Source organism: Tachysurus fulvidraco, chromosome 12, assembly GCF_022655615.1.
Source record: "Tachysurus fulvidraco isolate hzauxx_2018 chromosome 12, HZAU_PFXX_2.0, whole genome shotgun sequence".
NCBI classification, from domain to species: Eukaryota; Metazoa; Chordata; class Actinopteri; order Siluriformes; family Bagridae; genus Tachysurus; species Tachysurus fulvidraco.
The window spans coordinates 15,431,937-15,455,328 of record NC_062529.1 but is presented as its reverse complement, the minus strand read 5'-3'; the positions used below and the strand labels follow the sequence as shown (position 1 = coordinate 15,455,328).

At 35.3% G+C, this 23,392-nt stretch overlaps 1 protein-coding gene and 1 non-coding gene across 2 annotated transcripts; one reads left to right on the top strand and one right to left on the bottom strand.

The window, feature by feature from the left end:
• Positions 1-3,672: 3,672 nt before the first annotated feature.
• On the top strand, positions 3,673-18,398 carry LOC113659321 (otoferlin). Its single transcript, XM_027172026.2, has 41 exons — positions 3,673-3,775; positions 3,934-4,051; positions 4,147-4,201; positions 4,434-4,565; positions 4,705-4,767; positions 4,865-4,949; positions 5,094-5,253; positions 5,341-5,527; positions 5,619-5,805; positions 5,901-6,124; positions 6,596-6,704; positions 6,799-6,976; positions 7,057-7,177; positions 7,274-7,374; positions 7,678-7,768; positions 7,855-7,971; positions 8,053-8,205; positions 8,336-8,525; positions 8,620-8,744; positions 8,845-8,979; positions 9,064-9,225; positions 9,332-9,451; positions 9,549-9,710; positions 10,091-10,253; positions 10,724-10,794; positions 10,911-10,940; positions 11,130-11,261; positions 11,395-11,464; positions 11,995-12,119; positions 12,249-12,383; positions 12,485-12,616; positions 12,714-12,841; positions 13,005-13,175; positions 13,325-13,485; positions 14,633-14,775; positions 14,918-15,006; positions 15,125-15,223; positions 15,316-15,557; positions 15,684-15,862; positions 15,969-16,069; positions 17,216-18,398. Exons 1-41 carry the CDS (start codon positions 3,733-3,735, stop codon positions 17,394-17,396), a joined length of 5,370 nt encoding a protein of 1,789 aa, XP_027027827.2. The 5' UTR covers positions 3,673-3,732; the 3' UTR covers positions 17,397-18,398.
• Positions 18,399-22,187: 3,789 nt separating this feature from the next.
• trnay-gua lies at positions 22,188-22,276 on the bottom strand. The gene is given in 2 exon segments: positions 22,188-22,223; positions 22,240-22,276. It is a non-coding gene; the product is annotated as a tRNA-Tyr (tRNA).
• Between the last annotated feature and the right edge of the window lie 1,116 nt (positions 22,277-23,392).

The following is a 23,392-nucleotide window of genomic DNA, read 5'->3' as shown; positions in this document are numbered from 1 at the left end:
ACATATTTGCTGTCAAGCTTTTAAAATAAACATTTGACATAGATTATAAATTGATTATAATGCAAAAATGGCTTTCATCTCATTATAAGTTTGGATTTACCCCTGAATAAAGAGTGATGATGGACTTGCTGCTGGCCAGCATACCACGCAGAAACTCCCAGTACTGAGATGCCATATTGCATTACAGTCAGATGAAACAGCCAAAGAGGCACTGAAGCACAAAGAGAGCAGGATTACGTGTCTACGGCCAAGAAAAGGGCTTTTGACAGTGCCCTGATAAGATTGCAAAGCCGGTATCAAGTCATGCTCTGCTTCACCCTGGATGACACTGCAAAAGGTGCCATTCTGTAGAATTGTTGTTCATGCAGTCATCAATTAACCCCTTACTATTGGTAGGTCTGACAAAAAACACATTTGTTTACCAAGTTTCAGATTCAGCATACTGACGATGACTTTATCTAATATATTATGCCAAAATAATTATTTGTTCTCATTAAGTATGAGAGCTATGCCATATGCAGAATATGTCATGAGCTCACATACAGTATCAGTTCATGTATATTTCACCTGAAAAACAAATCAGTTCTGATATCTATGAGCGTCTATTGAGATTTTTCACACAGGTAATGTCCATAGATAACATTGTGAAATGTTGGACTGGCAATAATTGTGTTGAATGAAAGTGACCTTCATTTAAGCAGTACAGGAGACTACAGTAGCATGCTTCTGTCCATGCATTGCTCGCAACCTTGTAATTAAAGGCAGGATCTCTCAGCTAGGTTGTTAATGTTGTGTCAGCAGGAGTATCAGGCATTTAAACCTAGCTATATCAAGACACTAGATTCAGTACCAAAGAAACCAAATGAACATAGAAAAAGTAAAACTCAGCTACTCAAATAAAGTTAAACATAATATAGAGAAATGTTTGTTACTCGCTAGTTCAGCTTAATAGTTTTTAAATGATCTTGCATTCATGTTAAGTTTGATTTTAGATGTGTTCCTTCAGGTCATTGTAAAGGACATGTCATGAATGTCATATTAGCTCCAAATAACCCTAACACCTTTTACTATGTTCTTCAATTTAATGAATTATTGTTTCCCTGTTAATGTGACTATTATGCTTGTCTAATGAAGATCAAACCTGCAGCAATGATGAGCATTCATTAAAAATTAAAGGTAACACTTAATTGGATACAGGCAACATTAGAACACAGCATCTAGTTTACAAATAGTATGGTTTATTAATGAGACTTGCTGTAGCTGGATTTAAAAAATACTAATAATTTGTACTGAAAGCTATCTTCAAAAAGTGAATGAAATCCAAAAGAATTATTATAGATAATAATAATAACTTTACAGCATTTTAAACATTTCTACAGAATGAGAAGCTCAGTGTGAAGACTGTCAGCCCTTTCATTGTTTCAACCTTCAGCCAAAAAAGAGAATTATGTTGTAACAATAGCTCAGTAATTTCATAAAACCAAGTTTTGGAAGATGGCATGCAGTTCCTGTTTTCAATTAGTATTAGTCTACTAAAGACCTGAATAGAGGCTATTAATCTTGTATTGTTGAGTAACACATGACTCCAATTTGGGTGGACAAAGGTCCCACATCCCAACTGAAACAATGTATGCTGAATAATTAAAGTAGCAGATAGTTTGCCATTGTTTTGAAAAAAGAAAATGTGAGCACGTTTCCATTACAATAAATGAGCCATTCATTGTTGTGCAGAGGTATTTCACCAGTTGTGAAGATTGTATACATTTTTAATTAACACGAAGTTTGGCTAGCTTGCTAGGGTGCTAGATTATTTTGTCCATAAAAAATAATACAGTGGCCATTATAAAAGACAACAACTTGTCTATTACATCATTGTAACACATAGACAAAGTTTCACATATCTCATTTGAGACAATAAGCAAGACAATAAGCATGGTATATGATAAGACCTTAAATCTTTTAAATTTTACAGTTGCAAAATAGAGTTAACTGAAATTTTATTTAGTAAAATCTGTTTGGAATATTGTTCTGCATTATGCTGCATTTTTATAGCATACCTAATCATTAGTAACCCGGAGTAATGACTCTCAATGGGAGCTAGTTCTAGTTACTAGTGTCTCAGGTTCAGCTCTCATACACTATTAATTGGTATATCACATCTCTCTTGCCCAACTCCAGCCTTGAACCAAACCAAACTCTTTTGGCTTACTTTGCTTTTGGGGCCTTTTTTGTTTCTGTCAAGTGAATGTTGGTTTTGACTATGTAAAACAACTTGTTTGGGGTCACATTAAACATTGGAGTTTCTTCTGGATGCAGAAGCTCTGAAGAACTGAAGATCTGTTCTATTTTATGGTATGTAAACTTTGTATATAAAAACTGTACTATTTTTGAATGAAGCCGAATACACTGATTACATTTGTTCTAATCCTAACCTTCTGGCAAGATGATGTCTTTAAAGTGGGACATTAAAGAATATACAGATAGGACAGTTTCTAGTCGCAATTTTGTTAAAATCAACCTATCTCTTTTATATTAAACTGTTGTTTATTTTTAGAAATAATTCTTTTGAGAAAATAATAAAGTATCTGAGAACTTATCATTGAATTAATCCTAAGTGCTTTGTATGTGTAAATTAGAAGTGCTAACAGATTGCTCTGTAATTACACACTCCTGAAGAAAGGAGCACCTTTGTTTATGGAGAAACAGAACAACTACAGATGAACGTTTATCCCTACTTTTATGATAACTGCCAGTTTTGTTATATAGCTATGTCTGGAATTTGTTTTCTATACAAACTACAAAATGATTCTGCCAAAGTTTACATAAAAAGTTTTACTTAGTTTTGCATTTAAACTGTTTTGCTTTGCTTGGTCTTTATCATTTTTCATTTCTTATCTATTCTTTTAGCCAGTGTAGACCAACGTACAATTAATTAATGTAATAATGTAGATTATTACAACTTCAGGTTTTTGAAATGCAATCCCGACCTTGTTGATGGAATTAGGTCATCCATTTTAAATATTAAAACACCCCTTGAGGCCAAATTATCACAAGATACTACGTTTGATGTGCAACAATACCTGAGATGGTTGGGTAGAAAAGTGGGTGTAAATTAAATATGGGATAAAAAGCTACAGTACTGCCGCTCTTTTTCAGTGATAATCAGAAGTGACAAATACAGTTTACAGCTTACACATGTGCACATGTACAGATTTATGTTCATGTGTTAATGGGTGAGGATATATTCCAGTAAATAACTTAGTAACTAATCACAAGATTGTGTGCAAAGTCATGCACTGAGATGAAACTTTCAGATACTTAAAAGTTAGAGAAACCTTTATAGTAATTTTTTAAGAGTTCTTTGGGTAGTTAATGGTTCTTAGCTTTTGAAATCCTCATCCTTGGAAATCCAATCTGAAAGAATCTGTTTTATTGTTCTACAAGGAAGGTTTCTCCAGACATACAAGAATCTGCTAACTATTCAAATGTATACAGTACATATGTATGTTCTAAGGGTGACATGTTTACTAACATTACCAGGATCCCCAGTTCAATCCTATACTGGGATTACTGTTTGTGCTGAGTTCTCCTCATGTTAGCATAAGTTTGGCACAGGTTTCTGGTTTCCCCTAATTTATTATTGTATATTGATATTAAGGAGTACCTAATGGTCTAACTTCCACATTTCTCCTCTCTGGTTCACAGAAGTGAAAAATAACATATTTCTCAAACATGAAGCGTGGAAAGTCCCGAGGCTCTAAGGATGATGGGAAAGGTAAGAGCTATATTGTTCCATTTCATTTCATTCGATCAGTCATTATAGATTGCTTCTTTGGGATTGTTTTCACTTCACTTTACAAATGACAATGTAACCTCACAAGTAAACCAAATGCAGTAAACTAAATCATTTTCACTATCTGTTGTTATTCTCAGATGAGCCAGCCATCTTGGAGACAGAGGACTTGGACAGAAGGTTTGGCAAAGGACCAGACCCTGACACTATTTCACTGGCCTCTGTTACTGCTGTAACAACTAATGTATCTAACAAAAGGTGAGCATGCATCTAACCACAAAATATTCTACATTTCATTAATATGGTGAAGTGTCAAAAATGCACATTATTTTACATTATTTATTTTACTTCAGATCAAAACCTGACATCAAAATTGAACCAAGCTGTGGAAGACTGATGGATTTCCAAGTATGTTAAATAGCACTCATATCTATCATTTTATTATCACCCAATTAAATCAACTTTGGTGCCAAATTTAAATTGACACATTTAAATGAATTAAGATAACTTAAAAAATGTAAATGTGTAAATAAATGTCAACTGAAAGTGAATGACACTACAAATCATTGAATACTAAATCTTCGATCCTAAATATCATGTAATGGAAATTTTACCTTAATTTTGCATTAATCCACTTTAGGTGAGCATTACAGTTATTGAGGCCCGACAGCTTGTGGGATTGAACATGGATCCAGTGGTTTGTGTTGAAATTGGTGATGAGAAAAAGTACACTTCAATGAAGGAGTCAACCAACTGCCCTTACTACAATGAGGTAATGTTGATTACCAGGTATATCAACAAATTTTGGAGGAACCTCTCGAAAACTCTCTTTGTTGGCTTCTAAATACAACATTTAATGGTTTCTATAAAAGTTGTTTATATACTAATATACTGATCTGTATATATTTTAGTACTTTGTCTTCGAGTTCCATGTTCCTCCTGATGTCATGTTTGACAAGATTCTGAGGGTGTCAGTAAGTTTTCTTTTAAAGCTACTCAAGAAAGTGTTTAATTAGCCTTTTCAAGCATAGAAATATAGCCTTTCTTCACCGTGATGTAAATTATTTATAGGTTATCCATTCTAAAAATCTTCTGCGAAGTGGAACAGTGGTTGGTGCCTTCAAGATGGATGTGGGAACTGTTTATTCACAGCCTGGTAACAAGCACATGCCTCTTTTATTTTGCCTATACTGATGATTTTAGTTTACAGTGAGAGTAAAAGCATTTCTTATAGTGTACTTGTAGCAGATTGAACAATCTCTTTTCCAAGAGAAGAAATAAAAAGCTCCCTCCTTCACAGACCACCAGTTCTACCACAAATGGGCCATTTTATGCGATCCGGATGACATCACTGCAGGGTGCAAAGGCTATGTAAAATGTGACATTGCTGTGGTTACAAAAGGTGACAACATCAAAACTCCACACAAGGCCAATGAAACTGACGAAGATGACATCGAGGGGTACAGGAAACATCTACTTTTTCATGGAAAAATTGCCTATATTAGTAGAAAAAAAGACATTTAATTTATATGTAATCCATTTTGTAGAAATCTTCTGTTGCCAGAAGGTGTTCCAGCTGACCGTCAATGGGCTCGATTCTATATAAAAATCTACAGAGCTGAAGGCTTACCTAAGATGAACACCAGCATTATGGCCAATGTGAAAAAGGCATTTATTGGTGAGAATAAAGACCTGGTGGACCCATATGTTCAGGTGCTATTTGCTGGTCAAAAGGTGAGTTTTTGTATCTGGTTAACATTCATTTGTCTGCACTGGCACATTAGTGTGGCATTTAAATTTATGGCCTCTTTCTTGTGATGTGTAGGGAAAAACCTCTATCCAGAAAAGCTGCTATGAACCAATCTGGAATGAGCAGGTCATTTTCACTGAACAATTTCCACCACTGTGTAAACGCATGAAGGTTCAAATCCGGGATGCAGACAAAGTGAATGATGTGGCTATTGGAACACATTTCATTGACCTACGAAAAATCTCAAACGATGGAGATAAAGGTGAATATTTCAGGTCATATTTTGAGCCAATATTTTACTATTGTATTCTTATTTGTAATGGATTCAAATTTATTGGGTCATCCTTTACTTGCCAGGCTTTCTCCCAACCCTGGGGCCTGCCTGGGTGAACATGTATGGTTCACTTAGAAGCTACACCATTATGGATGAGTATCAGGATCTGAATGAGGGACTGGGAGAGGGAGTTTCATTTCGGGCCCGTCTGCTGATCAGCTTGGCTGTGGAGATTCTGGACACATCCTCTCCAGAGATAATGTGCTCTCCTGAAGTCCAAGTGGAAGGAGTACCCAACATTTCAGAGGTAACTGATCCAAAGATAGGAAAGAACATTACTGGGCATTTACTGTGAATTATCGATGCCCTTCTTTTTCTTTTTCTACATTATTAATTTAGAACACCTTTCGTAGTGAGACAATGTTTACCATAGTAGGATAGTGCACTTTGCATAAGTGTTAACATTAAATGTGCTAAGCATTTAATTATATTATTACAACAATAATAGTATAAACAGTACAACACTTTATATGATATAAAGGTACCAGTTGTAACTGTAATCATTATTTGATGTTTTTTTCTGTAAACAGTTCACAATGCTGTTGCTCTTTAAGTCAAAGATGCTTGATTTGGAACTTACAACTCACATTTGTTATAAATGTGGTTTTCAGAGAATTGCTAGTAAAATTCATTTTATTTTATTAAAACATTGGTTTCCAATTTATATTTTCAATGTAATTCTGTAATACATTTATCTATTTTGTGTCCCTAAATCTAGAATGCCACTGGAAAAATTGATGAATTTTTCTTGTTTGGAGCATTTCTAGAAGCAACAATGATTGACAGAAAGATTGGTGACAAGCCCATTAACTTTGAAGTTACAATAGGTAAAGGAAATTCTCCATTTGCCATTTTACAGTATATTTATACAAAAAAAAATGCCAAAAGCATAAGGTTAATTTGTTGTCTACTTTCAACAAGGAAATTATGGCAGTGATGTTGATATGCCTGCCAAACCAAGATCAAAGAGGTCGAAGAAAGGAGAAGGTGATGAAGCGTCCGAACTCATCCAAGCCTCCAGTGATGAAGAGGTGGATGATGATGGAGAACTGGCATCAGTGTCCACCACTCCACCAATGAAACCAGTCATCACTGATAGGTATGTGAATATCTCTACCAAACTATATCACACTGCACTGTCTGTTATTTTTGGTCATTTTTTACTCATTCATTCCACAGGAACTACTTTCACCTTCCATATTTTGAGAGAAAGCCCTGTATTTATATTAAGAGCTGGTGGCAAGACCAGAGGAGAAGGCTATACAATGCCAACATAATAGACCACATTGCAGATAAGTTGGTAGGTTATATATTTTAAATATTTCAATGACATTTTTAAATATTGCATCACAATTGATGATTAGATGTCTAAAACTAATTCTATTATTATTTAAAGGAAGAAGGATTGAATGATGTTCATGAGATTATTAAAACGGAGAAGGCTTTTCCTGAGCGAAGGCTCAGAGGAGTTCTAGAAGAACTGAGTAATGGCTGCAGGTTGGAAAAATGTTCCCACACACACTCTGGGGCTGGATTTCCCAAATATTATCCTGGATGGCTGGAGTAGAAAACAGTTTGGACATTTTCCGCCACATAGAACTGATTCAATGCAACATATAAATACCAGCTTAAAAGGGGAATTAGAGAAGGGAAATCAACAAATTGTGCCAGCCAGCACTGAACACTATTTGGCACCCCTGATTTAACAAAATATACTGCATACGTAAAATATACTTTTCTCAACATTACATGGTGTTACATATATTCAGAAACTAAAATAACTTAATAACTCTCTTCTAGCAAATTTCTAACACTGGCAAACAAGGACCAAAACCCGACAGGGATCACAAAGTTGGATAGAGAAAAGCTGAAATTATGCATGTGGGAGCTGGTACGGTACTCAAAAGATCCAAAATGTCAAATATGGTTTATATTTATTTTTGTATGTTTTACAAAACTGTTGGATAATCTCTTTAGGAAATGATGGCACAACAAGCAAAGACGATGCGATCTCAAGTGAAAAGAAAAACTGTAAAGGATAAAGTCAAATTGGCACAAAACTTTCTTCAGAAACTGAGATTCTTGTCTGATGAGGTGATATTGACAAATTATTAATGTTATTTTATAGTCTGAAATAGGAAAATAATACAATATGTAAAATCAATTTTACTGCAGCCTCAACACAGTGTTCCAGATGTTTACATATGGATGGTCAGCAATGGAAAACGCATTGCATATGCTAGAGTGCCCTCCAAAGACCTCCTTTTCTCTAATGTAGAGGAGGAGATTGGGAAAGACTGTGCAAAAGTCAAGACCATTTTTTTAAAGGTTGGATTCAATTCTGTAAACAATTTGTTTATCACATATACAAGAACTCAGACTAGATTTTAAATAAATCTTTCTGTATCACATTTTTAAAAATGATTTATATATAATGATTCTCTGCCAATTTCTCTAGCTCCCAGGTAAAAAAGGCTTTGGATCAGCAGGCTGGACTGTCCAAGCAAAGACTGAAATTTACCTCTGGCTGGGTTTAAACAAGCACCGCAAAGACTTCCTGAATGGATTACCAAATGGATTTGAGGAAAACAAGGCTGTCAAAGGCCCAGGAATGCATTCAACACCACCAATCAGCTTGATCTACACCAGTAAACAGAATTTATTTGGTTAAAAAATATAGATTACAGTTTACTCAAATGCAATTGTGTCTATCACCTAACTATTTGAAATTGCTTCTAACAGTGAAGCAAATTTTCCAGCTGAGAGTACACATGTACCAAGCAAGGAGCCTGTTTGCTGCAGATAGCACAGGTCTTTCAGACCCCTTTGCCAGAGTCTTTTTTTCAACTCACAGCCAGGTCACAGAGGTAAGACTCTCTAATTTACAATAATACATGTTTACCTTTAACTTAAAAAATTAATCTATTCAGCCCACTGAAATAAAATCATGTGAATCTCTTCTATCAGATAGTGAATGAGACCCTTTGCCCCACATGGGATCAACTTCTTGTATTTGACAATGTTGAATTATATGGTGAGGCTAGTGAGCTGAGGGATGACCCTCCAATTATTGTCATCGAGATATATGACCAAGACAGTATGGTAAGCAATGATATGCTTTTGCATTCTGTTAGCATGCTCAAAAACAAGTCAATGCTGACAAGGTACATTTTGATACATTTGTAGGGTAAAGCTGATTTCATGGGGAGGATATTTGCAAAGCCAATAACTAAGATGTCAGATGAGCATTACGGGCCACCACGATTCCCTCCTCAGCTAGAGTATTACCAGGTGTACCGTGGAAACTGCACTGCTGGAGAACTGCTTGCAGCTTTTGAACTACTGCAGGTGATAAGAGTATATTGATATACCTGGCAGATGTATAAGATTGTACTAATACAACGGAAACAACGGAAGATAATTAAAATAATACAATTGTCAACAAATAATTTAGATTGGACCAGGTGGAAAGGCTGATCTCCCCCCCATAGACGGACCCACAGATATGGATCGTGGTCCGATTCTGCCCGTCCCCATTGGCATTAGACCAGTCCTGAGCAAATATCGTATTGAGGTGAAAAGCTATTTTCTACATGCAAGCGAACATCATGCTATAAAAGCATTGTATTTCAAAGTGAACACACTAATAATATGAATTAATTTTTCGGCAGATTTTATTCTGGGGTCTGAGGGACCTGAAGAGAGTAAACCTTGCCCAAGTTGACAGACCACGGGTAGACATAGAATGTGCTGGAAAGGGGATACAGTCAGCTCTCATTCCTAATTACAACAAAAATCCCAATTTTAGCACGCTGGTCAAATGGTTTGAAGTGGTGGGTTTCAACAGTCATTCGAATTTCAAACTGGATCAAACTTGTATTAATTAAAAATGACTTGCTTACATGAGAGGGTACTCCAGTCCTGGGGGGAAGTGTCCTAAAAAAAAATTTTTCCCAATGCACCTGTCTAACTCTTTAGCTGAACATTAAGACATCTGTAAGTCAGATCATGTGTTTTAGAAGAAGTTTCAGGGCAATGTCTCCATCACTAGATTTGAGAACCCTCTTCTGTATTATTACACTTTAAGAAATAACATCCATTATTTCAAGAAAATAACATTATAACCATAATAATATCACAACCAGAAAACTTAGAATATAATTTAATACTATTTATTATTTATTTGTGTTGTAATTTATTCATTTATTACTAGGACCTGCCAGAGAATGAGCTTCTTCATCCTCCTCTGAATATTCGAGTTGTGGACTGCAGAGCTTTTGGCCGTTATACACTGGTTGGCACCCACGCAGTCACCACATTGCGCAAATTCATCTACAGGCCGCCAGACAAGAGTGTCAACAATTGGTCAGCTATGGGTGGGTATACAATCAAAGTTGGATTAAAATTATATTGTTAAATCTTTGACTAAGGAACAAACGAACAACAAGCTAGACCAGTCATGTCCAATCTTATCCACGAAGAGCCAGTGTGGGTGCAGGTTTTCATTCCAACCATGCAGATGCCACACCTGATTCCACCTGTTTAATCAGTTGTTCTTGGCTTTTTGTAGACTCCGGTGTGGCTTCTGCATGGTTGGTATGAAAACCTGCACCCACACCGGCCCTTTGTGGATAAGTACTGGACATGGTTGGTCTAGACTATAACCTTTGCTTGATATAAAAGCAATCTCATTCTTTTAAATAGATAGCTGTTAAGAAATACTTTCACCATAATAGCAAGAAATGGCAATTAAAGTGGAACAATTAGCATTCTGTTTAAATGAGTGCTTAAAAGTTAAAGATAAATCAAAATAAATTAAAAAAAACCTTCTGTTTTTGGGCTACAGAGGAAATTGTGATTCACACTGAACCCGAACCTGCTGTGAAGAAGATGGAAACAATGGTCAAACTTGACTCAGTATGTACCCCATACAAGCACTTCTGTTTTTAATTTCTCCCAAACATGTTTATTCTGAAAACAGGAGGCATTAACGTTAAATAACAAATGCAATAATTTTCATTTAACCCCAACAGGCATCCGATGCAGTCGTTAAGGTTGATATGGTAAGAATATACCACTTTATATGGTTTTAGGTCTTGCTCAGATGACATGCATTTTCATTTTGTTCTATAAAGACATTCAGGCACTGAATGAACTTTTAACTTGATTAAAATTAAAACTTTAAACTGTAACTTATGTAAATGGAATTCTTCTTCTGTAATGGAAAATACATAATGTCCTCATAATTATAGCCTGATGATGACAAGGAAGGCAAGGGAAAAAAGAAGAGGAAGAAAGGGGAAGAGGCTGAAGAAGAACAACTAGATGAGAGTATGCTGGATTGGTGGTCCAAATACTTTGCATCAATTGAAACCCTCATGGAAGTAAGAGACAGATTTAAAAGTCTTCTAAAAAAAAACTTGTAGCTGATCTACCTCAGATCTTTATTGTCTTTATTAATTAACATGAATTTACAATTATAATGTTAACATAAGTGACATGCGTCTTACTATAAAGATCCTAAAAGCACAAGAAGCTGAAAAGGCAGAGGCAGAGGACAGAGAGGACATGGATGCAGATGGGGCAGGTAAATACAGCACAATGCCTCATGGCACAGAATAGCAAAAAATAAATCTGTTCAACTCTGAAAAGTGAGTGGGGGTATGAAACTACATATTATAAACCTATATAAACCTATTCTGAACAGCTGAAATTTTTATTATTATTATTATTATTATTATTATTATTATTATTATTATTATTATTAATATATACTAGTAGTAGTAGTAGTAGTAGTAGTAGTAGTAGTAGTAGTAGTAGTAGTAGTAGTAGTAGTAGTAGTGGTATGAAAATTAAACTTTTAATTTGAAATATAAATCAGGTGTGACATGTCAACTTATAGATTACTAGTTTTATCAGTAATAAATATATGTTGTCCAGTTATAGTCTTTATTGTTTATAGTTTATTGTCAGATATTTGCATTTTTTATAATGTGCAGGCTAGTAAATTTTCTATTTCTAGGATAATATGTTGAGGATAGATGCTATAGTATTGCATGAAGAATTCTTAAGTGTGTAAGCACTCTGGTCTCCTTCCCCTTGCCCACCCATGAACAGATATCAAACCTGAATCTAATGTTAAAGGAAACAAGAAGAAAAAAGGAAAAGCCAAGGATAAGAACAAATCCGCCCCAGGGGAGGGCTCACCTGAAAAGAAAAAGCCTAAAATTGAGGAACTAAAGGTAAACATTCTTATTAGCATTTACTGTTTTGATTTGTTTGATAAATAGGAAAGTTATTTCAGTGACAGTTTGCGCTCACAATTATCGTAAATAATTGTGGACTGTATATCTGTTTTTTCTTTCCAACAGGTGTTCAACAGAGAGTTAGAGAGTGAATTTGATAGCTTTGAAGACTGGCTGCACACTTTTAATCTTTACAGAGGAAAGAGTGGTGATGATGATGATACTGTAATGGATGAGGACAGACTTGTTGGCAAATTCAAGGTAAATCCAATCAAAGAAATAACAGGAAATAGTCTTTGCTGTATTTCTATTAGATATAAGTGTCAGTGTTTTGTTTTGTATTGTTTTGTTTTGTTTTGCAGGGCTCCTTGTGTATGTACAAAGTGTCAGATGAGCTGTATAGAGAAATGGGAACTGATTCCAACATTAGCACTTTTCAGAACATTCCACACAATGACCCAGTCAATGTTTTAGTTCGTGTCTATGTCTTAAGGGTATGTTCAAAAAACACCAGATATAAGAGAACATATGTATAGTAAGATGTCTAATTTATGTGTAAAATCGAAACTAACTAAACTAATTTTTTCACAGGCTACTGATCTACACCCTGCAGATATAAATGGTAAAGCAGATCCATACATTGCAATTAAACTGGGAAAGTCAGAGGTTAAAGACAAAGAAAACTACATCTCTAAACAACTTAATCCTGTCTTCGGAAAGTAGGTTTATAGAAAGTTAATGTTGATAGAGAAGAACCAAGCCTATTTAAAAAAAAAAATACAAATAAATAAATAATTTTAATATTTGTTTCTGCATTTGGCTAGATATAAATGTGATGGAACATATGTTGTTAACAAAAATCTATCTCCCTAATCCTCCTAGATCATTTGACATTGAGGCGACATTCCCTATGGACTCTACTCTTACCGTGTCTGTCTATGACTGGGATTTGGTTGGCACTGATGACTTGATTGGAGAGACAAAAATTGATTTGGAGAACCGTTATTACAGCAAGCACAGGGCTACATGTGGAATCTCTTCGAGCTATGCAATGTATGTGCTTTCCTGCCAGGAAATATATGTACAAATCACCCTAGCCTAACACTGTACATATTACAGAGACAATATTTAGTCAATCATCCAAGAAATTTCTGCAGTTTTTTTTTTTGTCTTTACTAATTTTATCCATTTGTGTTCGGTAGTTATGGTTACAATGTTTGGAGAGACCCAATGAAGCCAACACACATCCTAGCAAAACTGTGCAAGGATGGCAAATTAGATCCACCCCAGTATGGCCCTGGAGGAAGAGTGAAAGTGGCAAACAGAGTTTATACAGGCCCAACTGAAATTGAGGATGAAAACGGTATATGCCTATTTTACAAAATAAGGCAAAGTTGTCTGCCTTTATGTAACGGGAGATTGCTTATTTTATTGCTTATTAATCTGTTTTATCTTTATTCTATATTAATGCCTGATAACCACTAGGGGTGGTGAATATCACCTGGAGTATATGCATGTTGATTTTAAGGCCTCCTGATGCATATTCTCATCACATGTATTCTATGAGAAAGTTATGTGCATGATATTAATTAAATGCTGCTCATACATCCAACTTTTTATTTCTTCTCCTTACATCATACACATTTTTTCCCTCCTACTGTCACAATAGGTGTATACAATCTAATTTCAACAAGAGTGACTTGTAGTCTGCCTTTCTTTAAACACAAGGCTTTTCTGCAAAAAATGGTCTCCTCTCACTGGCTGGAGATTATTGTGTACTTTGGAAGTTAGTTATATCTATCACCAGAAAACACAAGCACACTGGTGGTTGTCTCAGCCTTGTGGTTGTCTCAACCATCTCACCGGGCTCTTAAACATAATACAACTTTTTAAAATTCCAGTCAGTTATATGGTATTTTCTGACATATAGGCATATGCTATCCAGTTGTTATTTCCAACCACTGGCAGATAGAGAGTTGAAATAGAGAGCTAGTTACATGCAGAACTGTGATTAAACTTCGAGTGTATTTTGTCATTTGAGAACCACTGCTGATCCTGTAGGAGCTTGTTGAAGTGGTTCCAGAGGAAGATGCGAGTTTGTTGGCAGCTATCCCATGTTCATAGAACAATATGTAACAGATGATTTATCCAATTCTGCGTAAACAGTGACCAAATTTCTACAGGAATTTTTAAAAATATCAGGATATTGATTTTGGTATCTTCCATGTAGAGATCTAGAAATTTAAAGTTGACAGCACATCAACCAGGTAAACAGGTTGTAACCAGGTTGTGAACACAATGTAACCAGGTGCAGTTGAGCAGAAGTACTACTTGGCACAGAAGCTGAAAATAAGAACAGTTAGAAAGTTTGCTCTGCATCCAGTATCAACGGCAACTTATAAAACTGTGAAATTATGAACTCTCAAACCATGTGACTTCTTACACTGTGGTATGTAGGTGACATTTGAAAATACTGTTTACTGCTATTTAATGAGGATCGATTCTTACAGGGCTCAAGAAGCAGACAGATGATCACCTTGCTTTAGCGGTTCTTAATCACTGGGAGGACATTCCACGAGTGGGCTGCAAACTTGTCCCTGAGCATGTAGAAACAAGACCTCTTCTGAACCCTGATAAACCTGGGATTGAGCAGGTCAGTGGCATGTCTCTGAAAATAATTACAGTGCCTGAAATTCTAGAATAATTATTCTGTGAATGAATTGCATCAGACCACTTGCTTGACTTAAGGTTAAGAGTCTTGCTCCACTATCTGTTTGACTTATTTTCTTGTTTAGGGGAGAATCGAAATGTGGGTGGACTTGTTCCCAAAAGACATGGCTGCACCTGGACCTGCTGTTGATATCTCACCACGCAAACCAAAGAAGTATTGTCTTTTTATAAACACTATTTTTGGCTTATATAATCCACATTTAAAAGTTAGAAATGAATGTCATGTTATACATGATTGAAGTATAACTGTGGTGTCATTTTCTTTATGATAGGTTTGAACTTAGGGTAATCATTTGGAATACAGATGAGGTTGTCCTGGAAGATGATGATATATTCACAGGAGAAAAGTCCAGTGATATTTTTGTGAGAGGGTAAAATGGCTTTGTTTTAATTATAATCACCATTTAACATGAGCATTTTTGCTGGTTATGTCCATGTAAAGTTCAACCTTTGTGCTTCTCAGATGGCTTAAAGGTCAACAAGAAGACAAGCAAGACACAGATGTCCATTACCACTCTCTAACAGGGGAAGGAAACTTCAACTGGCGCTTCATTTACCCCTTTGACTATTTAATGGCTGAGGAGAAAATTGTCATCTCAAAGAAGGAATCCATGTTTTCCTGGGACGAGACTGAGTACAAGATCCCTGCCCGTCTGAATCTGCAAGTCTGGGATGCAGATCATTTTTCTGCAGATGATTTCCTGGGTGAGATATTCAGTTGTTTTGCTAATGCACTTTCTGACTTTAATAAGCATATTTAATGATTCAAGTTTTTCATCACTAATGAATAACTATTATGTTTTTACATGAGTATTTCGGTTTCCCATTCAGGTGCAATTGAACTAGATTTGAACAGATTTCCTCGTGGTGCAAAAACTGCAAAACAGTGTACCCTTGACATGGTACTTAACGAACAAGATATGCCAATGGTCAACATCTTCAAGCAGAAAAGAATCAAGGGCTGGTGGCCATTTATAGCCAGGGATGAAAATGATGAAATGGAAATCACGGTACATAAAGCCTACACAATTCTCAATACATAAAGTGTAAAAAGTACATATTTGATGGCAGTTTTTTTCCTCATGAACATTCAGTGACAGTTTATCCATCTTTTAGGGCAAAGTAGAGGCAGAGCTCCATCTTATGACAGGTGAAGAAGCTGAAAAAAGTCCTGTTGGTGAAGGACGCAATGAGCCAGAGCCTCTAGAGAAACCCAAGTAAGAGCTGATAAAACTGTCAGAAATGCATATTTCTGTCTATTTTTCTCTGATATATACAATACGGCAAGTAATTTTTGAGAAAGATTTTGGTATGAGTTTTTCATGTATAGAAGATTTCATGTATAAAGGATTTGATTCTTATAGGAAATATTAAGCCAGTGAATATCATCTCATAGGCTTTTTATATTTCTTGGAAATTAAATGAAACAGACAACAAGACAAATACATACAGAAATTAAAAAATAAAACTTCAACAACTTCACTGTACAAAGACAGAGAACATTTTCTTAGGTTATGTACAATATGTGAAGCCTTATTAAACATTAAGCAAACACTCTAGACATCGAAGTCTTCTACATTCAAGGTTTGCTGCCTGGGTAAGGTGCTGTACAGGACATAAAATGTAGGAGGCATAGATCTTGTTTTTTCCTGCATGGATTCCTTTGATAAACATTTGTGCTCCAAAAAAATTTGTGCTCCAAACGCACGGAAACAGTGTTTACAGACACAGAAGGATATTCCCCTCAAAGAGCAAAAGATGAAATAAAATGGTGCAAATAAAAGATCGTGCTAAACATTATGGTAGACAAATATTAATTTAAAAATGACATAAAAAATAGAAAATGTAATTTTTTTAACGCTGGAAATAAATACAAGCATCTTCAGAGACACTTAGGAAATGACCGGTTCAGCATTCAAAGTCTGGATTTGTATCACCCTCCTTTGCATGGTAAGTGTGCTAAAAATAATGGTTATAGTGTAACTATAACCATCATATAAAACCTGATATTTTTCTGATTTTCTGTCCCACAGAAAATAATATGCCATAAATGCTAATTTACAGACAATATCTGACAAACTGACAATATCATTAATGCTTCATCTTTGGTTCTCTTGTGGAAATATTGCAGTTATTTCACTTTTTTATACAAATTCAGAAATGAGCTCAATATAAAAATAACAAGGATTCATGCAAATAGAAAAAAATGATCATGCCACATAAGACCTATGTTTCTAAATATTAGTTGCATTATACTGCCACATTTTACTATAAATTCAAGTTCACACTATTTTGCTTTTCTTATTTTTCTTAATGTTTCTTAACCGTCGAACATTTGCTGACTAATCTTTTTTGTTCTACAGTCGACCTGACACAACATTCCTGTGGTTCATCAGTCCGCTCAAAGCAATCCGATATCTCGTCTGCAACAACTACAAATGGCTGATCATCAAAATAGTGGTGGCTTTGCTGTTGTTAGCAATGCTGGGCTTATTCCTTTACAGTATGCCTGGGTATATGGTGAAAAAGCTCCTTGGTGCCTAAATGGCAGTTTTATTATTCTTAACAACTTATTTTACATCATACTAGATGAAGCGGCTTCAAGCTATTTAAGCAGTAGTAATATATGAGCTTTGAACACAAAAAAAGGTGTTTGCATGTTGTTTGATTAACACCATATTTCCATATTTTCATGTGATTACATTTAAGACATTTATTACCTTTATGTGATTGCTTTTAAGAGATTTTCTTTGCTTTAGCATATGTTTTGCTAATAGAAAAAAGGTATAATGCTTTTATATGTATGTGTATTTGAGAATTGGTGTCCACAAGACATGAATCTTTAGTGCAATGTTAGTAAATGTTTTTGGCAAATGTATGCAGTGACTATGTCAAAAGATTTACCATATTGAGGAAGATTTTAAAGCAACTCAAAGAGGTCGGGTTCCAATTGTTCAATCTACACTAACATCATTAGTAAACTTGTTGAGTATTAAAACATATATGAGACATAAAAACTGTTAAGGCACATACTATTTAAACTTAACTATAGATGAGCTTTTCATATTTAAATTCTTCCAGTGTTTTAATGCTCAAAATTTGGTTCTGTATGGAAAGTGGGTCCAACATACAGGACAGAGCTTCAATTTAAATATAACAATATATAGCTTGATTTGTCATGGAAATCTTAAAATAGTTCATTGTTTAAAGAGAATATAAGGGGAAATCAGTATCATATTTTCTGTAGAGAAACATAGGTTTGCATTATTGCCTAGGAAAGTTAGAAATTTTACTTGACAGAAGAAATCTGAAATTAGAAGCATTCATGTTGAAACAAACATTTGCAAGTCATCAGTATGACTTATCTTTGTGGTAAAATAGTACATATCTTAGCTGTTACTGGTTTGCACCACTTGGGTTGATGTTACATAAGGTTTTGTAATGACTCCACATTAGCACTCCATCTTGATTGTTCATATTTCTGTTCAATTTGTATTTCCTCTGTGTAAGGTAATATATCTGTTGTTTGTGTGACAAAAATAAATAAACTCCACCAATGTACTTATTTCTGGACATTTTCTTCAAAGCCCATACATCTGTCTTCAAGAAATTAGCTCTTATTTTTGTAACTGTTCCATACACAATGTAACAATAAACCACGTTACCATTTACATTCTTACAGGGTTGCCAACTCATGCAAATGACCCAAATCTCACGCTCCACGTCACACCCCCATATTCTCACGCAGACTCGTGCAGCAGTGAGGGGGAAAAAATCGCGCCGCATGATCTCGCAAAACAACGCGCAGAGAGACCAGACAGTGTAGTGAGTTTTTTTGTGACAATTGTGAGGGAAATACACAATGTATTCCCATAAACTGTGTAGTCAGCCGTTCTCCCTCTCATCTGCACCGTGTGAATTGTGAACTCAGGCAGGTCAGTGAGTTACAGGGCGCTCCGTGTCTCCGTCCGGTTTAGGCTAGTAACTAATAGGCCTTTTCTGTTATATAGTTTATATAGAATTAAGTTAGCATTAGCAGAGATGTTTGTTTTGCAGCACTGAGCAGTTATTTTACATAACTTCATCATAAAAATAAACAGTACAAACAAGGCTGCCAACTCTCACGCATTCAGTTTATATGAAATGTAATGCAAATCTCCCAAGATTTTTTTTACAGATACCAAATACTTTGACAATTAATATATACTTACTACACGTCTACTAATGCAAGAATTTTGCGTTTGTATCATCAAGCCACGCCCCTCCATAAGCCCCTCCCCATAATCACAGCGCCCGCCCCCCAATATATATATATCTAATCTAATATATATATATAATCTATATATCTCACTCTAAGCTGAACTCAAAAGTTGGTGATCTTATCTGTATCTATAAACTAAGATTTATGAAGCTAGTGAGGCCAGGTCAAGCTTTGCATGTGCTATATAGGGCATATCCTTCAAAGTAATGTTATATTAGTTTGTAATCTGTGCCTGAACACAAATATCAGAATATCAGACATCAGAATATCATTTAAACAATACTGAAACTGATAAGATTTTTGTCAGTTTTTGAAACTGAAGTTTAAGTTGTCTATTCAAAATAAATTTACATGCCATATACAGTAAGATGATGATTGTTTATAGCTTGACCATTTGGCTTTCTGTTTGCCATCAGTTTGTAAAGCAGATATGTGGTTTGGGTCCAAAAAGTTCTGCTAAAATTATTACAGTTTGGTTATTAAAGTAGTAGCACTCTAGTGCTCTATGGAACACTATGTAAAGCAGTAAAGCTTCCCAAAATGGTTCATGCATAACTTATTTTGTTTTTGGTCAAAATTTGTTCGAAACATAAAGATTATGTTACTCTTTTGTCTCAACAGCCGTCCAGACACCACATTCCTGTGGTTCATTACCCCACTGAAAGCAATCCGCTATTTTATCTGCAATCAATACAAGTGGCTTGTGTTAAAAATTGTACTGGCTCTGCTCCTGCTTGCCATCGTGGCCCTCTTCCTCTACAGTATGCCTGGTTACATGGCCAAGAAACTTCTTGGAGTCTGAGGAAAATTACAGGTTTTATTTTTATGTCTAAAAAAATAATAGTGAAAGTGAAATGCTGTGAAATATATATGTGTGTGTGTGTGTGTGTGTGTGTGTGTGTGTGTGTGTGTGTGTGTGTGTGTGTGTGTGTGTGTGTGTGTGTGTGTATATATATATATATATGTGTGTTGCATTCAGCATTTTTTGTGTTTTCTCAATGATTTAAAGATTGAAAATAAAGCTTTGACCTGTGAGATGAGTCATTTACTTTAGGTGTTCGCTGCTGGAATTTAAACTAATGAATATTATTTAGTTTCCATAAATAGATGAAACTTCAACTGGTACCTATAATTTTCATTTGTACTTTTCTTTAAAAAAAATATTGATCATCCTCCCAAAAGAGGATTTTTTTTATTTTATTTTTGTATAGCCATAATTTGAGGCATAATATATAGATGTATCTATAGAGGAAGAATGAATATTTCGATATAAAATCACAAGTAATGAATTACCTTCTTCTTCTACTACTACTTTCAGCATTTCCCTGTATCATCTGTTTCCACCTAACTCTATCCTTGGCGTCCTCTACTCACACCAATTAACTTCCTTTTCAATTGACATCCTCTTTCAACACATCCATATATCTCCTTTTTGGCATTCCTCTTAACCTCTTACCTGGCAGCTCCATCTCCAATATCCTTCTACCAATATAACCACTCTTCCTCCTCTGTACATTCAGGCATCCCCGAACCAGACTTTGTAAGAGTTTCTTTCCACAATCCATCAGACTCCTTAATAAATTAACTGAACTGTACTGAGCACAACACACACACATCAACTGTATGGACTGCACAGACCTACACCAACTACACACACTTCTAATATATATATCCATCAAACTGTTTACATGCTGTTTTGCACACTGTTTTTTTGCTCTTTGCACATGCTGTCTCACATTACAGTTGATTGCTGTTTTGCACATTCATTCCAGTATTTCTGCACACACAATATTGCATGAACATACTGTATTTACACTGGTCAGTGCTGTTTCTGTTTATTGTCTTTTGTGCATTGTAGTTTGTGTAATATCTTTTGTGTGTTGTCTTGTATTTTTTGTTTGCACTCTGTCTTTTTGTCTTGTCCTGCACTGTTTGCACCAGGTTGCACAGATGCACTTTTTGTGGCTAGGACTAACTTACTAAGTCCTTAGCTATGTCTTTGTTCTATGTAGCTATAGTTTGTTCTATATAGCTTTGTTCTATCTAACCTCTCTGACCTTGTCCCTAAAATGAATCATATAAACTCACTGGGCTCTCAAATTTTGAAGACAGGCAAGAGTGACATCTCAATTTTTATTTATTAATTTGTGTGTTTGTGTGTGTGTGTGTGTGTGTGTGTGTGTGTGTGTGTGTGTGTGTGTGTGTGTGTGTGTGTGTGTGTGTGTGTGTGTGTGTGTGTGTGTGTGTGTGGTGTGTGGTGTGTGAGAGACAGAGAGACAGAGAGACCGACAGACATTATGACTGGTGTTGTTTATTGTAAGTGTTTGTTGCCTTTTTGGACTCCTTTATCATTTGTAAAAGTTTAGCTCAAACCCAGCCATTTTTAGGATCATGATTGAGGACAATGTCCCATCCAGAGACAAGCTTTTTCATGTTGAGGTTTTGTTTAAATCGACCATTGAAAATACCCTCTCTGCATCAGCAATATATTGTGGAAGCACTAAAACCAAGCCTGCTTGTTCTGAGCAGGTGTTCTCAGTGAACCGGGGCCCCCTGGCACCATCTCTGGGCCCCCAGTTTGAGAACCACTGGCCTAGACTACATGTTCTGAGCAAGTTTTGTCAGTGAACAGGCTGTAAAACTGTTGGCTAAGTTACAGACACTCAATTTGTGAATTTGTTGTTACATTACAACAGGAGATCATGACTTACTCTGTGCTCAAAGTGATGCTCGCAGCTCCAGTGGTTTGATGCTGAACAATTACAAGATATGCTTTTTTTTTATTGGTTGTTGCATTAAATCTTACACATATACAATAGTGCTATTTTCTGATTGGCTATTGTGTATTTTGTGTAAATTTGGCTTTTACAAACATCCACCCTATATATATATATATATATATATATGTATATATATATATATATATATATATATATATATATATATTGTGTGTGTGTATGTATGTATGTATAATTTAGTACTAAAGTTTACTTTTATTTCCTTTTTCCTGTGGTGTAACACAAAAGCATCACAGGTCATTTATAATGTACTACACATGACCAAAAGGAAAAGGTTCCTTCGAGCCGGATTCGAACCAGCGACCTAAGGATCTCTATGTATAATCCGCTACAGTCCTCCGCTCTACCAACTGAGCTATCGAAGGCCATGGGTTCTAAGTTAAATATAAGCCGTATATAAGTATACCTAAACTACATATAACGGAAAGTCTGCTCAGGTTAGCGAGCCTTAAATTAAGCGCTGGTTTTTATGTATGTTACAAAAGTACTAAACTGCGAACACAGAGACATCTAGTGTCCATCACGAGTTATTTACTGTAATGTTTAACTGACGCGGTTTTTCGATAGCAAATATAAAGGACAAGTTGCCAATGCTACTGAAAATCTTCTCTTTATTATCATATTTCTCAGAAAAACCAGCTCCAATTCGCGAAAAAAATTTATTTTAAGAAAAATTTAAGTCCCGCTGCCGAGAGTTTTCGGTACGAATCACACAGCGGACAACATTTAAAACTTCAACTCAATTTTAAAGTAACAACTGTTAGTCCACAAAAATTATAAAATAAACACACTTTTCACTCCTGTAATAACATTTAATATTCAACACAAGATATGGCATTTCTCTATTTTTGTGTTGTGATGAATACTGTTATTTTACAAAATATTGAAGTATAACTATTGCATTTTTATTCTGTTTTTTACTTATAAGAAATCCAAATTACACATTATTTTATTACAAATGTAAAGATTCGTTTTAGGGTGAGAAAAGAAATGGAAAAAGAAAGATGACCAGTCACCGGTATATAAACAATAGTATTATTTAAAACATAAAATATAAAAACATAAAATAATACAGTACATACATGCATCATAACAATATACACAAGTCATAAGTTATTACAGAACAGTAACAAAGTACAAACATATCAAGTAAACAAACAAAAAATGATCAGTGTAATGATACGAATCTCAAATGCTTCCCAAAAAGCTCACACTTAAATACGCAATATTTCTTTCCGTGTTGGTTTTAAAACGTATTCATATCAGCTTTAAAAAACTTAGTGGTTAGGGTGTTGGGACTACTGATCGGAAGATTGTGAGTTCGAATCTCACGTCCACCAAGGCTCCACTGCTGGGCCTCTGAGCAAAGCCCTTAACCCTCAATTGCTCAGTTGTATAAATTGAAATAAAAATGTAAGTCACTCTTGATAAGGGTGTCTGCTAAATGCAGACACCCTTTATATATATTTTTTTTATTGCAA

Coding starts and splice junctions, on each gene's coding strand:
- LOC113659321 (XM_027172026.2), top strand. CDS start 3,733: ATGAAGCGTGGAAAGTCCCGAGGCTCTAAGGATGATGGGAAAG. Junction 3,776..3,933: donor CTCTAAGGATGATGGGAAAG/GTAAGAGCTATA, acceptor TGTTATTCTCAG/ATGAGCCAGCCATCTTGGAG. Junction 9,711..10,090: donor TGGTCAAATGGTTTGAAGTG/GTGGGTTTCAAC, acceptor ATTTATTACTAG/GACCTGCCAGAGAATGAGCT.